Source organism: Gouania willdenowi, unplaced genomic scaffold, assembly GCF_900634775.1.
Source record: "Gouania willdenowi unplaced genomic scaffold, fGouWil2.1 scaffold_15_arrow_ctg1, whole genome shotgun sequence".
Classification (NCBI taxonomy): Eukaryota; Metazoa; Chordata; class Actinopteri; order Blenniiformes; family Gobiesocidae; genus Gouania; species Gouania willdenowi.
In genome coordinates, this window is record NW_021144909.1 from 251,965 (window position 1) to 266,927 (window position 14,963).

A 14,963-nucleotide genomic window follows, 5' to 3' on the forward strand; every position below is an offset into this window, starting at 1 on the left:
GGTCCTGGACTGGGGTTGGGGCTGTGGTTGAGTTGGGGTCCTGGACTGGGTTTGGGGCTGTGGTTGGGATGGCGTCCGGGACTGGGGTTGGGGCTGCGGTTGGGGCTGCGGTTGGGGTGAGGTCCTAGACTGGGGTTGGGGTTGTGGTGGGGGTGGGGTCCTTGACTGTGGTTGGGCTGCAGTCCTGGACTGGGGTTGGGGCTGTGGTTTGGTTGGGGTCCTGGACTGAGGTTGGCACTGTGGTTGGGATGGGATCCTGGATGAAGGTTGGGGCTGTGGTTGGGATGCGGTCCTAAACTGGGGTTGGGGCTGTGGTTGAAGTGGGGTCCTAGACTGATGATGGGGCTGTGGTTGGGTTGGGGTCCTGGACAGGAGTTGTGGCTGTGGTTGAGATTGGGCCCTGGACTGGGGTTGGGGCTGTGGTTGGGGTGGGGTCCTGGACTGGGGTTGGGGCTGTGGTTGGGGCGGGGTCCTTGACTGGGGTTGGGGCTGTGCTTGGGGTGGGGTCCTTGACTGGGGTTGGGGCTGTGGTTGGGGTGGGGTCCTGGACTGGGGTTGGGGCTGCACTGGGATCCTGAACTGAGATTGAGGGTGTGGCTGTGCTGAGGTTTGGGACTGGGAATGAGGCTGACCTAGAGATGGGGTCCTTGGTAAGAAACGGGGCGGAGTCAGGCAGGGGGTTCTTGATTGTACGTGAGGCTGAGCTTGGGCTGAGGATCTGGATGTGGTCTGGGATTGACTGTGTCCTTGTGTTGGGGTTCTAATCGAGGATTGGAGAACAGGGGGGGAAGATGGACTTTTAAAACGGGGTTGAGGTTGCACTGGAGCTCTGGACTGGGTCTGTGGATGTGGAAGCCTGGTTGGAGGGGGGTGCTCGTGTGAGATGGGCGGGGCCTGAGGCAAAGACTGGGTCTTCTGCTTGGGAGATGGTGGAGATTGACCGAGGGATTCGGGTTGTGGAGGCCGTGGGTCAGGGTACCGTGTCTGAGGTGTTGATGGACTCGAGGACCCTGTCTGAGGAGGAGGGGGTGGTTGGTGGCTCAGGTGAGACGAAGGTTGCTGAGAATCAGATTTGGGCTCAGACTTGGGAGATGGTTTTGGAGGAAGCTGCTGCTCTGGTTCTGAACCAGACTGAGTGGAAGGGGGCGGATGTTTCAGGAGGAGTCGGCGGCCCCTGTGAGGAAGTGGATGACTCTTGGCGGCGATGGTGATGATGGTGATGGTGGTGATGATGGTGGTGATGGTGCTTGTGAGGTCTGTCTTTCCTTTTGTGGCTTTTTGATTGGCCGGGGCCGCCCTCGCCATGTTTGCTTTTCTCCTTGTGCTTTCGTCCTTTGTGTGACTTGTGTCCATGTGATTGGCTGTCATCCGGTGCAGGCGGTTGTGATTGGCTTTGGTGTGAAGGATCCGGCTGGGGGTCTAAGGTGGGAGGTTCCTCTGCAGCGCTGGGTCTTCTGGTCTCAGCAGCTGGAGGCTGAGGACTCTCCTTTTCCTCCATCGTCTCTCTGGTTTTGCGTTTTTTAATGGGCAACGCCGTTTCCTGCACGGCCGCCTTTGTGGAAGACTCCTTGGCTGCCCTTCGTTTGGCTTCTGCAGCTAAGATGGCAGCGGCGGTGTAGCTGGAGGCGGAGCTACTGGGAAGAGGCGACGTGGGCATGGGCGTGGAGGGCGGGGTGGCTGCAGATGCTGTAGCAGCTGAAGCTGGTTTTCTGCCTCGTTTCTTGGGGGCCGTCTGTGGGGGAGGCGGAAGTTCTTGGACCGATTTCCTCTTTCTGCCAGGCCGCGACTTGGAAACTACGGCCGAAGACACCACCTGGTGGTGTACACACACACACACACTCAACATTGTGTTTCCAATTTAAAGAGCACATGACATACTATATAAATAATCCTGCTGACATCTGGTAAGAAAGGGCCAAATTAAGCTCAGTTTGTCCCTCATCTTGATCTCGTCCAAAGCACACGCCAGATGCCTTCAAGAATTCCAAAGAATTCCATTTTTGTCCACTCTTATTTGCAACTTTTAACCAATTTCTGTGGTTTTTAAAACCCTATTTCACCACACATGTTTAGGAACATTATCACACATTTACAACACGTTTCACTGTAAAGAGTGCTTTTTCAATGTGTTTCTGCTGTTTATAAATATGAAATTGATGACAATAGTTCACCCCAATGATTGTATGACGCATGTTTGAAAGGACGGAGGAAACATAAATGTGTAAAATTCTGAAACAAAATCAGGGAAATTTCAAAACGGATGTCGGCGGCACGAAAAATAGTCTCTCAGTACACCTGTAAAGTTACCTCAAAGATCGGGAACAGGAAACAAAAGAAAACTGCAATGATTGTAGAATAAAGATAAAGTTAAAAGAGTAGTCGCTCGTACTTTGGAGGCGGAGCCACTGGTGGCTGTGGGCGGGCTCTGACGCTCCAAAAGGCATTTTGACAAACAGTTTTCCTGGAGACTTTTCACACACGCGCTTCATGGCCACGCCCTCCGTAGCCGGCCGTACCTTCCACTTCCTGCACAGAACAAACACACGTGAAGAACTTTGGAACCAGGAACAAGGAGAGGGTGGATGGGAGCTTCAGTACCTTTGGGTCGCCCACAGACCTCGGCCTGAAGGTATCACCAGCTTGGGTTTCTTGGGTGGGCGTTTTCCCGGCGTGAGGGGCTCCCCCGCCCGGTAAACGGTGAAATCAAAGTCATTAGGATCCGTGGTGGTGTCGCCGACCTTCTGGAAGTAGGCCAGGAGCTCCACCTTTGAGCGAAAAGCTTTTTCCTTCAGAGCTGCACGGTACAGAAACATTCAGGACATCAGAGCTTCTACTGCACCGGGGGCTGGTCGACACGAGGGCGGGGCTTACTTGATCAGGTAGACGTCAAACTTTCCAGCGGAGCGGCCGGACTTTCTCTGCTTCAGTTTACGTGTCCAACCTTGGGGCAGCGTGGGGTCATCGTACAGCGGTCCGCGGTCTCTGATAACAGAGCGCCGCTGCTTAGAAGAACCAGCAACTTCCCCCCGCGCTGTGGATCCCAGACCTGGTTCTGAGGGTCCTGGTTCAGACTCTGACACCTGCACAAAGGACAATCAGTCATCACCAAACAACCACCAAAAAGACTTTGAGGTTGAGACATAAGAACAAGTGAATTAACTAACTAACTAATGCAGGAGCTCTCACCTTGAGGCCAGGAGTGAACAAAGAATATGTTTCTTAGAACAATTTGAACCCATTTTACTTATTTTTTTTTACCATTTTTCTGCAACTACACCAAACTTTCCATATTTTAACCTATTTTTATCACTTTTCTTGCAATATTTCATACATTTTTGCTACATTACCCCTATTTCTGACACTTCATCACATTTCAATGCCTTTTCTGCACATTTTTTCTACTTTCAAAACATGTTCAGCACTTATAAACCCTTTCCACCACTTTTTCACCTAATGTCACATATGTTGACCCATTATTGTCACTTTTAACCTATTTTCACCATATTTCATGATTATTTTTTTGTCATTTTAACCACATTCACTATTTGTCATGTCCATTATTTACCAGTTTAAAGTAAATTGGTCTAATACTTGACACTTTGAACCCTTTTTACCAGTTTTTCTGTCCGTTTTTGTCCACTCTTATTTGCAACTTTTAACCAATTTCTGTGGTTTTTAAAATCCCATTTCACCACATTTTCCACCATTTTTGTTCACTTTTAACCTATTTTATTTCTTATTAAAACAAGGATTTCCATCTTTAAGGTTGACTATAATAATAGTAAACATAACTGGATTAACAATGGATATTATTCAGATGAATAAAAATGTCTTTTCTCAACCAATAACTCTGCTCATAAGCTTAGCTTAGCTTAGCTAGAGTTCAGGGATGCCTGAGTCTGGTTTTGGATCAGATATGCAACTGATGGCCCGGGGGCCACGAAATGAACACAAAGAAACTTAAAAACACACAAAATTTAAAAAAAATTAAAAATCCCAACAAAAATAAATACAACAAAACAAACACATTGATTGGTTGTTATTCTAAATGTTGATCATGTGACCCGCACCTGACTCTGAGCTTCTGTGGGCGGGGCTGATGAAGTCTGGTCGGAGTGTCGTCGTTTTTTGTTTTCTTCTTTGTTTTACGCCGTGATTTGTATGTTGGATCCCGGGAATCGCCAGGAGGCTCCTCCACCTCAGGCTCCTCCTCCCTGAAGGGAAAAAGGAAGTGATGTCACGTCTGTGGCTGATAGGTGAAAATGTGTGGTTCTGATTTTTGATTTACATTCATGGTCCACAGCATTAAGTGTTCTCACCTCTGTTTAATGTGCTTTGATCAATAATCATGATGGGAAAGGTTTGTGGGTTATGGTGCATATTATGGTGTATAAAGAGAGCAAACACAGAGGCTGCATCCAATATTCCCTCCTATCTCCTTTCCTACCCACTGTTCCTTCTGTGTTTAGGTCGCGGCCATGATAAATAGCGTCCGAGTTCTCTTTAAGCTCAGGAAAAGAGGTTCAATGCTTCCATTTTACCTCCTTTAGCCTAGGAAACACTGATACATCCTTTACCAAAGGAGATGAGATAATGCTGACCCACAATTCATTGTGGCGACAACATTTAAAGGGACACGCACACCTGAGCTCTCAGGGAAACTCTTGACCAAAGCAATAATGTGCTTTGAACAAATGAAATAAATAATCTAAAACCCATATATTATTATATGCAAGACATATTATCAGATTATAACTGACATAAAACAGACACTCTGTGGTTCTATAAAAAATGGATCAACATTTTTATCCACATGTTTTATTCAACATAATTCTATTAGTGAATGGAAGGTGAGTGTGAACAACCATTCTCAATGTGACGTTCTTTCAGTTTCACTTTAGTTTCTCGTAGCCTGGTAGCCTCTTTTCCTTTGATTTACATTCAAACCGTGTGATTTTTTTAGATTATATCAGTATTGTTTTAGTCCATATTCGGAAATTTGTAGTTTTTTCACCACGACAGACGTCACTAACCTTTGCGGCCGTGAGATTCTTAAAATATCAAAATATCTCGCGCTACGTTATCACAGCTGTGCAGGATTTTGTACAAAAACTTGACGCTGATTCATTGGTTGAGATTTCACTGAAAATTAAATGTAAATCTCTGTATGACTCAGACTAAAGACTCATTTCTATTTGGTTTATCCTGTTAAACCAGTGTCTGAGTGTCTAACAGTGCCGCAAACGTGGAATCTGGAGTGATTTCAGCTTCTCTAATCATCTAAAACTTAGTATAAAGTATAAAATAAAACACTTGCTGACTGCATAAACCTCATTGATCATACACTTGCACATCATGCACTTTAAGGAAGTTTAACAGCAGTGGAGTCATTCAAACAGACCCGGAAACAGAAAAATGATAGAAAAGTGTAAAGGGTCATTCCATGTCATTTCAACACATTTTCAGAACAAACATCACAATTCTGAATTTTTTACCAGCTTTTTGAAATATGGCCAATTTAGTGAGGGGGGGTTTTCGCACATCCTTATTTTTGATGATTGGAAATATATTAATGTATTTTATCAGAAAAACTTGCCAAAAAGGAGAAAATGTAGAATATGAGAAAATTGTTCATAATAATAATAATATTAATTATTATTATTCAGTTTAACTCAGGTTTGAGGAAACTCAGGATATCCAAGTTATCACAGGTTAACTTGAATTAACTCAGATGTACTTGATTTCTATGGATTAGACATGGGTTAACTCTTAACGTTATCTTCATTTAGATTATCTTAATCTGATTAGTATAGTCTACATCGACCTGGGTTGTATTAGATTAGATTTGATTAACTCAAGATTACTTGGGTTGAACTTGGTTTATTTAATTTGACGCAAGTTGTAAATGATTCAAATTCAATTTAACTAAGGTGACAGATTACATTAGAATAGTTTAATTTAATTTAATTCATGTTCTTTTCAGCAAAACAATTAAAGATTCAACCTCTGAGTTAGAGATAATCTTAATCTGTTTTAATTTAATCCAGGCGTTTTTGGATTACATTATTTTATTCATACATTATGATTGTTTACATTGGATTACCTCAGAGTAACTCAGGACTACTTGAGTTAAACCCAGGTTTATTCGGGTTTTAGTCAGGTTTGGATTAAATTAACTTGGCCTAACGAGGAGTTAACTCAAGTCAACATTGGGTTTACTTGGAGTGACTTGGTCAGACTGTAGTTAACTCAGGTTAACCTAATTAATATAGCCCTGCCCCATAAACCAGGTTTATTTGGGTTTACTTGGAATTCATTGGCCTTCACTCAAGTTAACCCGGTTTATTTTAGCTGGATTTAAATCCGACAATGTATCTAATTTGATTTTATTTAATCCACCCGGGTTACTAGGTTTATATCTGGTTAACTTCAGGTTAAATTAGGTTAACTCATTCTGGATTAGTTTAGCCCAGGTTGATCAGGTTTATTTTGGGTTTACGTGGAATGACTCATTCAAGCTCAAGTTAACCCAGGCTAACCTAATCTAATTTAGTCCCATCCCCATAAACCAGGTTTATTCAGACCAATTCGGGTTAACCCAAATTATTTTAGCCTGATTCAAATGAGATAACTCATCTTTGATTAGGTTTATCATCATTTGATTCCTTTAATCCGCCAGGTCTAACAAGTTTATATCTGGTTAACTTAGAACAACCCGGTCTACAGAGGAACAGCTCAGGTTAAATTAGGTTAACTCATTCTGGATCAGTTTAGCCTAGGTTGATCCGGTTTATGTTGGGTTTACTTGAAATGGCTCAGGTTATCTCGGGGTGACGTGAGTTAACCCGGGTTAACTGGGGTTATCCTGCTCAGCTCTCCTACGTCATACATGCTGTGTTTGGCTAACGGCTAGTCGTCCGTTAGCTTCCCGCCCGTGTGACGGAGGTGAAAGCAGCAGCGCTGCCCGGAGGCCGGGGATGTTCACACGGACACCTCCGGGTCGAGCTCCCGGGCGGTTCTGCGGGTGTCGGAACGGGCACATAGGAGCGGGTTATCGCCCCCCGGCTCCACACATTACAGCAGCAGCAGCCACGGAACCGAGTGAGTGGAAAGTTGGTGACGTATCCCGCTAACCCGCTCTGCCGAGACAGGCCGGGGTGCAAATCAGCGCACTTTGCTGTGGATCAAACCTACGACAGAAGCGGCTCTGCGGCGGAGCACCGACGGAGGTTAAATGTATAAAAACACTTACACTCTCTGCTCCCCGCTCTCGTGGCGGCCATTTTTATTTAAATAAATAATTTTATAATTAAAAAAAGCCTCCAAACATCTCTGCTGCGCCCCGCCCCCTTAAAATCTGTCCTCATCCGCTGTCAGACACGCAAACACCGCGAGATCTGCGAGAGAATGAGGTCATTGAAAACAGGAAAAGACGGTAATCTCGCGATATGAGGGCACAGCTAGAAAGAGAGCGTCATAATAGATTCTGCTAACAAAAGTAGTTTTTATTTACAGACGCTGAGATTTCAAATGATCATTGACTCGACTGTTATTTATTTATAATTTAATTATATTTATTTTTTCATTTTATTATTTATTTGCTATGAAAAAGCATTTGAAGCTCTGTCTGCTTGCAAAAATACTCTTGAGGGTTGAAAATAATAGTGACCCCTCATTAATTGGTGTGATATAATCTGTTTACTATTACTGTACTGTATGTTACATATTTGTATAAATCTGTATGGAAAATATCTTAATTATGAACTACTGTTTTTGTTTGTTGTTTTATTTACAGCTTTCTTTTATTATTCATTCCTTCTTCTGTTCTAATTTTTTTTTAAAAATGTTTTTTCTTTATTAAGTAGGGACAGTACATATTAATGAACATTCAAAAAAATTTAAATATGCCAGATTATAGCCAAAGGTTAATTTCCATCTGTTGTCCCTAGACAGGCTGATGTAATAAAATGTCACACTTAACAATAAAACATGGCGAGACACAAAACAATATACAAAAGGATTACATACAGGACAAAGAGCATAAGGATCATAAAATACAGCAACTTTTCATTTAAATGGAACAATGGGATCAGAACAGCTACATTCTCAACAGAATGGACAGGATGTTGTAGAGCAAAGAAAAGGACAGGGGAAAGAAAAGCAGTTAACTTCCACGTACTGCATACAATAAATTTACATTATTGAGTTTCATTATCTTTTGAAAAATAAAACAACTTACAGTATTTAAAGTGCCACTGCTGTGCATTGCAAATAGCCCTGAGTTGCCTTTTAAGAAATAATAATAAAAGTATATATATTTAAAGTGCTATAGTGCATTGCACATAGCCCTAAGGTGTTTCCTTTTCTAATTTTTTTTATTTATTTAAAGTGCTAGAATGTTCTTATTTACTGTTAGGAAAGAATACATCTATTATCCTGACTGATCTAATAATGTGAATATTATAATAATAACATTATAATTAGATGTTATATGTAATGATAGTAATTTCTAATTTCTGACATAATAAATAAATAAATGCTTCATCACAGTTGGTAGATTAGTAGGTTGTGGTTAATTTTATTCAGGCCTGTGTGTGGAGTTTTGCGTGTTCTTTGTGAGTGTGTGTTGGTGTTATTGGTTCTCCTTTATGGGTTTTTTCAGATGTTTCATTTCATTGTTTTAATGTCCAAAGGTTTTACCAAAAAAATCAACTTCCTGTTAGAACGGAAACAACGAATGTAAAGTTCACTGTGACGTGTCGTGTACGCTGGATTTTCCTTGTACCTACAAGATGTTTACAATTTATTTATTTTTATTTTTACTGAGCTGTCATAACAGTACATTTCCTCACTGCGGGATGAAAAAAGATACTCTACTCTGTAATTAGCACTATATACATAAAGTTTAATTGAATTGAATAATTATTAAATTGTTTTTATAATTAAAACACAACACACAATCTTACAACAACTGTATTCTATACGTTCACTTTCTCAAATTTTTGATATCGAAATGAGGTCACGATCCAAGGTTGGGAACCATTGAACTAAGGTCACCATTTAGTGTTTCGTACATGAATAAGACATGTTGTCAAAAGAATAACTAAAGGCTATAACAACGATTCAAATCCATGTCTTTTTATTTAAGTAAAAACTGTATTACAGGATAGAATCTGAGAAGCATCTTTATCTGATTACTTTGTTAGTTAAAAAATATTTATGTGGAAGAGACCAAACAGAAGTAGATTACATGTTCTCTTCAAACCGGGCTCTTATTTTGACACTTTTTTGCGAGATTAAACTAATTTATCAGATGAAAGTTTGAATCTAATGGAAACACTGATAGAACAACTACATAATGTTCATTAACCTGATGGAACAGCGTCAGAAAGACACGCTAGAAGGTGCACGCGCTCCCTCACTTCAGTGCGTGTCTGACGTCACTTTCACACTCGTTTTAGGGGAAACAGGGAAATGAGTCACTTCACACCAAGGCTGAGAGAAGGTGTGCACTCAGAGCTTCCTGTTTCAAAATAAAAGTGTGAAGTCAGAAATGTAGTCTACAAACTATCTGTTGTCATTTATTCAATCCATAACGATAATAAAAGAAATGTAAAATGAATATTTAATAAAATGTGTATTTATCCAACTATTAAATTATTAGTATTTATCTTTCTGTCAGACACAACACAAACATTTATCTTCCTTCAAACAGTGTGTGGCAGAATGTTTCTGTTGGTATTCTTTTTATTTACATCTATCTATCTCTACCCCAGATATGGGCATCTGGTGGCTCGGGGGCCACATGCGGCCTTCAGTCTGATTTTGTGCGGCCCCCAAAGTAAACACAGAAAATATCTCTAAAAACACATCTAATGAAGAAGAAAAAACACAAAACTAACACACAAATGACAAAAAACAACAAAAGCACACAAACTCTTTGTAGTTTATTGTGTTAATGCTCTGATTGTTATTCTAATGAATGTTGATCATGTGACCCTAAGATCTGATCCATTGTCATGTTTGTGGCCCCGCCCCCTGTGCTTAAAGTTAAAGATAACCCATCTTCTTCTTGTAGTGTCGATCTTTGACAGCATGTGCAGACAAGAAGAAAAAAAAAGTCACGAGACGCTAATCAGTCGGCTTTTATTTTGTCAGGCCTGACAGGATGCGGCTCTTATTGTGATGAGCTTGAGAGGCGGTGGGTGGAGATCAGAACTTTTGGAAAGAGTTGTCAGTCTCGGTCCGGTTGACTGTCAGGGACCGTCCTCGGTACCGATACCGGACATGGAGTCCACGTCCCGGTTCCTCTACGACCTCCCTCCGTCCGTCCGCTGGAGGTTCTGTCGGGTGATGGACGGACTGTCCGACCTGGACTGGACCCGATTCGGTGAGGTTAACGATTAACCGACACACAGCTTTAGTTGTGTGATTTATTTACCTTTAATACTGACTTTAATCGACTGTTTGCGTGGGGGATTTAGTCGATTAAAATAGCCTGTAAGTAAATATGAATAATGTTATAAAACATGGTGGGATATAAATGTAAATCTATGACAGAGACACATTTATGTTCTATTGTGAAAAAAATAATTAATTAATCAGAATGTCGCTCTAAATAAACAATTAATAACAGCAGTGATAATAATAATAATTTCAAAACTTATAGATTATAGATAATGCGATATTAATAATAATGTAATAAACAGATGCTCATTTTGTAGATGTTTTACATGTTAACTCTGCCTGTGATCAACACGTAAAATCATGTAAAAATTAAAAAATCAATTCACTTCACTACGACGGCAGATTAGTATGGGTTGCCAAGTGTAAAAATGTAGTATAAAAGTTGTAGCTAACACATTTTCATTATTGATCTAACTTTTATCATATTTAGCACATTTTCCTACATTTACACAACATTTATACCATATATATACAGTATATATATATATATATAGAGAGAGAGAGAGAGAGAGAGAGAGAGAGAGAGAGAGAGAGAGAGGTAAAAAAAAAAAGCATTAAATCTAAATCTAAATGGTAATATAATATCTAAATATATAATCTAAATCTAAATTTTAAATCTAAATGTTATCTTATATCTAAATGTTATCTTATATCTAAATGTTATCTTATATCTAAATGTTAAATCTAAGTCTAAATATTTAATCTAAATCTAAATCTTATATATCATATCTAAATGCTTAATCTTATATCTAAATGTTAAATCTAAATGTTAAAGCTAAATCTACATGTTTAAATCTAAATGTTATGTTATATCTAAATGTTAAATCTAAGTTTAAATATTTAATCTAAATCTAAATGTTTAAATCTAAATCTAAATGTTAAATCTAAATCTAAATATTAAATCTAAATGTTAAATCTAAATCTAAATGTTTAAATCTAAATCTAAATGTTTCGCTCATATGCTAACTGACCCCGCCCCTTGTAACCTCAACCAATACACAAGCAGAGACACACACAGCCGCTCCCACACGCCTGGTTCTCTCCCGGCGGCGGGGATCGAGCGTGCGGTCATGGCAGGTGTACCAGCTGCACTTCACTGTACACTCCCAATACAACAGTGCAACACAGTTATTAAAATGTATTTAAAACGTATTTTAATAACTGAAAGATAGATTAGGGCCACATTAAAATAAAATGAAAAAGTCTGGGCACTCTGAGATGAAAGTCATAATTTTACATGATTAAAGGCATAATATTTCAAAATTTAAGTAATTTTTTGAGAATAAAATTGTAAATTTATGAGATTAAAGTCGTATTTGAATAAAAATGTAATTTTATGAGATTAAAGTTGTTGCGATAGAGTGTGACACTCTGAAGGTGTTATACTGGTCGACAGGGCTCCAGTCAGAGAGTCGGGCGTGGAGAAGCTGTTACCAGCATATTTATTGTTGTAGTTGGTGTACTGGCAGGGATGATGCTGAGGGTACAAATGTTTGTAGGTATGTGTGGTTTTTAACTTAGTCACACACCCGGAGGGCCCTCATCCTTTAGTTACTGCTGAAGATGGATGCGCTCAAAAAGGAAGTGACATCAGAAGAACGTTTTTAAAGATACGATTTTATTATCATAAAGTGATGATTCTATTCTCAAAATATTACGACTTTAATCTCGTAGTGTTTAGATTTCTTTTTATTTTAATGTGGCACTAATACACCGTCATACTTCACTAAAAATGTGACACAGAAACACTGAAGGAGTCACTGAATAGTCCTACAGCACTATTTTTCTTTGAATACTGTAACAACAGTGTTTGCAAATGTTCAAATGAAAAGATAAAAACGTTCATTCAACATCATGTGACTCTGAAGCAGCCTGTGATTGGCCAATGGGCACATTAGTTGTCAGCCCTTACTTTTCTCTGCATCACTGCACACATGGTGATGATGAAAGATGTTTCCATCCTTCAGCGTCAGAGGTGCTCAGCGATCAGACCGACGTGCAATTGGCCGAGAGGAGAGAGAGGCGGACCGACTGGGTGATGGTTCACCTGGAGAACAGGAACAGGACGGTGGGGTACCTGTCCAACGTGTTGGAGCGGCTCCACCTGTTCCGCCCTCGAGACATCATCCTGACCTGTGAGTGCACCCCTGACCCCCGACCTCTGACCCCAATGTCCCTTTACCTCCCCACTGACCAAGACTCCTACCTTTACTGACCTCTGACCCCACCGTTCTGTCTGCAGCCCCGCCCAATCAGACCCCTTCCTTTCCTCAGCTTCCTCCGACGGACCCTCCCCCAAAAAGGCCTGAGGCTCTGCCCACTTTCAGCTGCCTGAGCACAGCAGGTAACACACACATACATGCTATGTTTAGCTTAGCATATGGCGGCACAGGCTAAGCAAGGTGAAAAGGTAAAGGGGCGGGGCTACGTTAGCAGGACGAGTTTGGGCTCAAATTGTTCTTTTGGATCAATAAAATAAAATAAATCCTAACTTGATCAATTATCTGATCAATAACTGTTTAGCTTCTCAACTTAACTTTTAAATACATATATAAATACATTTATATAGAATCAAAAATTAATAAATGTGATCAATAGATTCACTGATGCCTGCAATCAGCCAATCACAGGCATCCGTCCCTTCAATGTGTTTTTGTCCAGTTCACAGTGAGGTGGGAGGAGCTAAAGCACTTCCTGGACCTGGCCCGCCCCCTTCGTGCCTTCTGTCAGCTGTTGTACAGGTGACACACACACACACACACACACACACACACACACACACACACACACACACACACACACACACACACAATGTGTTCCTCAGTATTTAGTGTGTTTTAATGTACAGGATGAGGTCATTAATGACATCACTAGCTCCGCCCCAGAGCCACTGATCTCTGGTGTGGCTCTGCAGTGGCCTTTTGAAGAGGTGCATTCTGGAACAGAGGGATTCTCCTCAACCCTGCAGGTAGGACACGTGTGTGATGATGGTTATAACGCTGAAGGTGATGATGATGATGTGTACAGGTGGGTGAGGGGGGCTTTGGGGTGGTTTATCGAGCATCGCTGAGGAACGTTCAATGTGCCGTGAAGAGACTCAGGAGGCCTGACCAATCAGAGGTGAGCTGAGGACGGCCGTGATTGGTCAGTATTGTTGTTGTCATGGCGACGGTGTCAGTGATGTTGTTGTTGTTGTTGTTGTTGTTTACAGGACTGTTTGTTGGACTGGAGTCGGCTCAGGGAGAGCTTTAGGACAGAGGTGGAGAAACTATCAAAGTGGGTTTAACACACACACACACACGCACACACACAGTGTTGAGCTGCTGTGATGACGTGTGTGTGTGTGTGTTCAGGTTCAGACACCCTAACATTGTGGACCTGATGGGCTTCAGTGAAGGTTGTGGAGAAATGTGTCTCATCTACAGCTTCATGGACCACAGATCACTAGAGCACCAGCTACACAATGTACACAGGCAAACGCACAAACACAGGCACACACGCTCACGCACACACCCTGACCCTGTGTGTGTGTGTGTGTGTGTGTGTGTGTGTGTGTGTGTGTTACAGGAGTGTGTGTCTCTGTCCTGGCCTCAGAGGATCCGTATTGTTGAAGAAGCTTCAGCAGCTCTGCAGTTTCTACACAGTTCACCTGAAGAAGTGATTCATGGAGACGTTAAGAGGTGCGCGCAACACACGCACACACACACACGTTTTTGCATTTTGTGTTTTTGTTTCTCATCGAGGGATCCCACTCCTCATCCTCCATGATCAAGTCTATTTAGGTACTGGAGAGTCTAGAGGTCTGGATAGTCCATCCTTGGATCCAGGAGGAACAAGGTGGTTTTCGTCCTGATTGTGGACCTGTAGACCAGCTCTAGACACTCAGCAGGTCCTTGAGGGTTCATGGGAGTTTTCCCAACCAGTCCACATGTGTTTTGTGGACCTGCAGAAGGCATTGGATTGTGTCCCTCTGGGATTCCTGTGGGGGGTTCTCCTGGAGTACAGGGTGAACCCCCTGATACAGGCCGTCTGTTCCCTGTATGACCGGAGTCAGAGCTTGGTCACCATGGCAGTAAGTTGGATTGGTTTCCAGTGAGGGTTGGACTGGTCCAAGGCTGCCCTTAGTCACAGATTCTGTTCCAAACTTTTATGAATAAGTTTCTAGGCACATCCAGGGTGTTGAGGGGGTCCAGTTTGGGGGCCTCAGGATTGCATCACTGCTTTTCGCGGATGATGCGGTCTTGTCGGCTCCATCAGGTCGTGGCATTCAACTCTCACCGGATCGGTTCACAGTGTGAAGTGGCCAGAATGAAAATCAGCACCTCCATGTCCGAGTCCATGGTTCTTGACCGGAAAAAGGTGGAGTGCCTTGAGAGATGAGGTCCTGCCTCAAGTGGAGGAGTTCAAGTACCTCTGGGTCTTGTTCACGAGTGAGGGAAGAATGGAGAGAGAGGTGGACAAGATGGTTTGTGCTGAGTCTGCACTGATCCATCATA

At 41.9% G+C, this 14,963-nt stretch overlaps 2 protein-coding genes across 2 annotated transcripts; one reads left to right on the top strand and one right to left on the bottom strand.

Moving 5' to 3' along the window:
* Positions 1-926: 926 nt before the first annotated feature.
* Positions 927-4,350, bottom strand: LOC114458671 (methyl-CpG-binding protein 2-like). The gene is given in 8 exon segments (XM_028441079.1): positions 927-1,813; positions 2,390-2,416; positions 2,418-2,526; positions 2,599-2,786; positions 2,821-2,827; positions 2,872-3,080; positions 4,071-4,138; positions 4,320-4,350. Coding segments are annotated over 8 exon segments (1,374 nt in total). The 3' UTR covers positions 927-1,078.
* Positions 4,351-6,963: 2,613 nt separating this feature from the next.
* On the top strand, positions 6,964-14,847 carry LOC114458672 (interleukin-1 receptor-associated kinase 1-like). Its single transcript, XM_028441080.1, has 12 exons — positions 6,964-7,101; positions 10,159-10,390; positions 12,435-12,602; positions 12,710-12,811; positions 13,129-13,208; positions 13,316-13,435; positions 13,495-13,587; positions 13,679-13,743; positions 13,821-13,932; positions 14,035-14,147; positions 14,335-14,539; positions 14,725-14,847. The coding sequence occupies exons 2-12, from the start codon at positions 10,186-10,188 to the stop codon at positions 14,845-14,847; spliced, it is 1,386 nt and encodes a 461-aa protein (XP_028296881.1). The 5' UTR covers positions 6,964-7,101; positions 10,159-10,185.
* The last annotated feature ends 116 nt before the right edge of the window (positions 14,848-14,963 follow it).

Coding starts and splice junctions, on each gene's coding strand:
- LOC114458672 (XM_028441080.1), top strand. CDS start 10,186: ATGAGCTTGAGAGGCGGTGGGTGGAGATCAGAACTTTTGGAAAGAGTT. Junction 12,603..12,709: donor TCGAGACATCATCCTGACCT/GTGAGTGCACCC, acceptor TTCTGTCTGCAG/CCCCGCCCAATCAGACCCCT. Junction 12,812..13,128: donor CAGCTGCCTGAGCACAGCAG/GTAACACACACA, acceptor GTTTTTGTCCAG/TTCACAGTGAGGTGGGAGGA.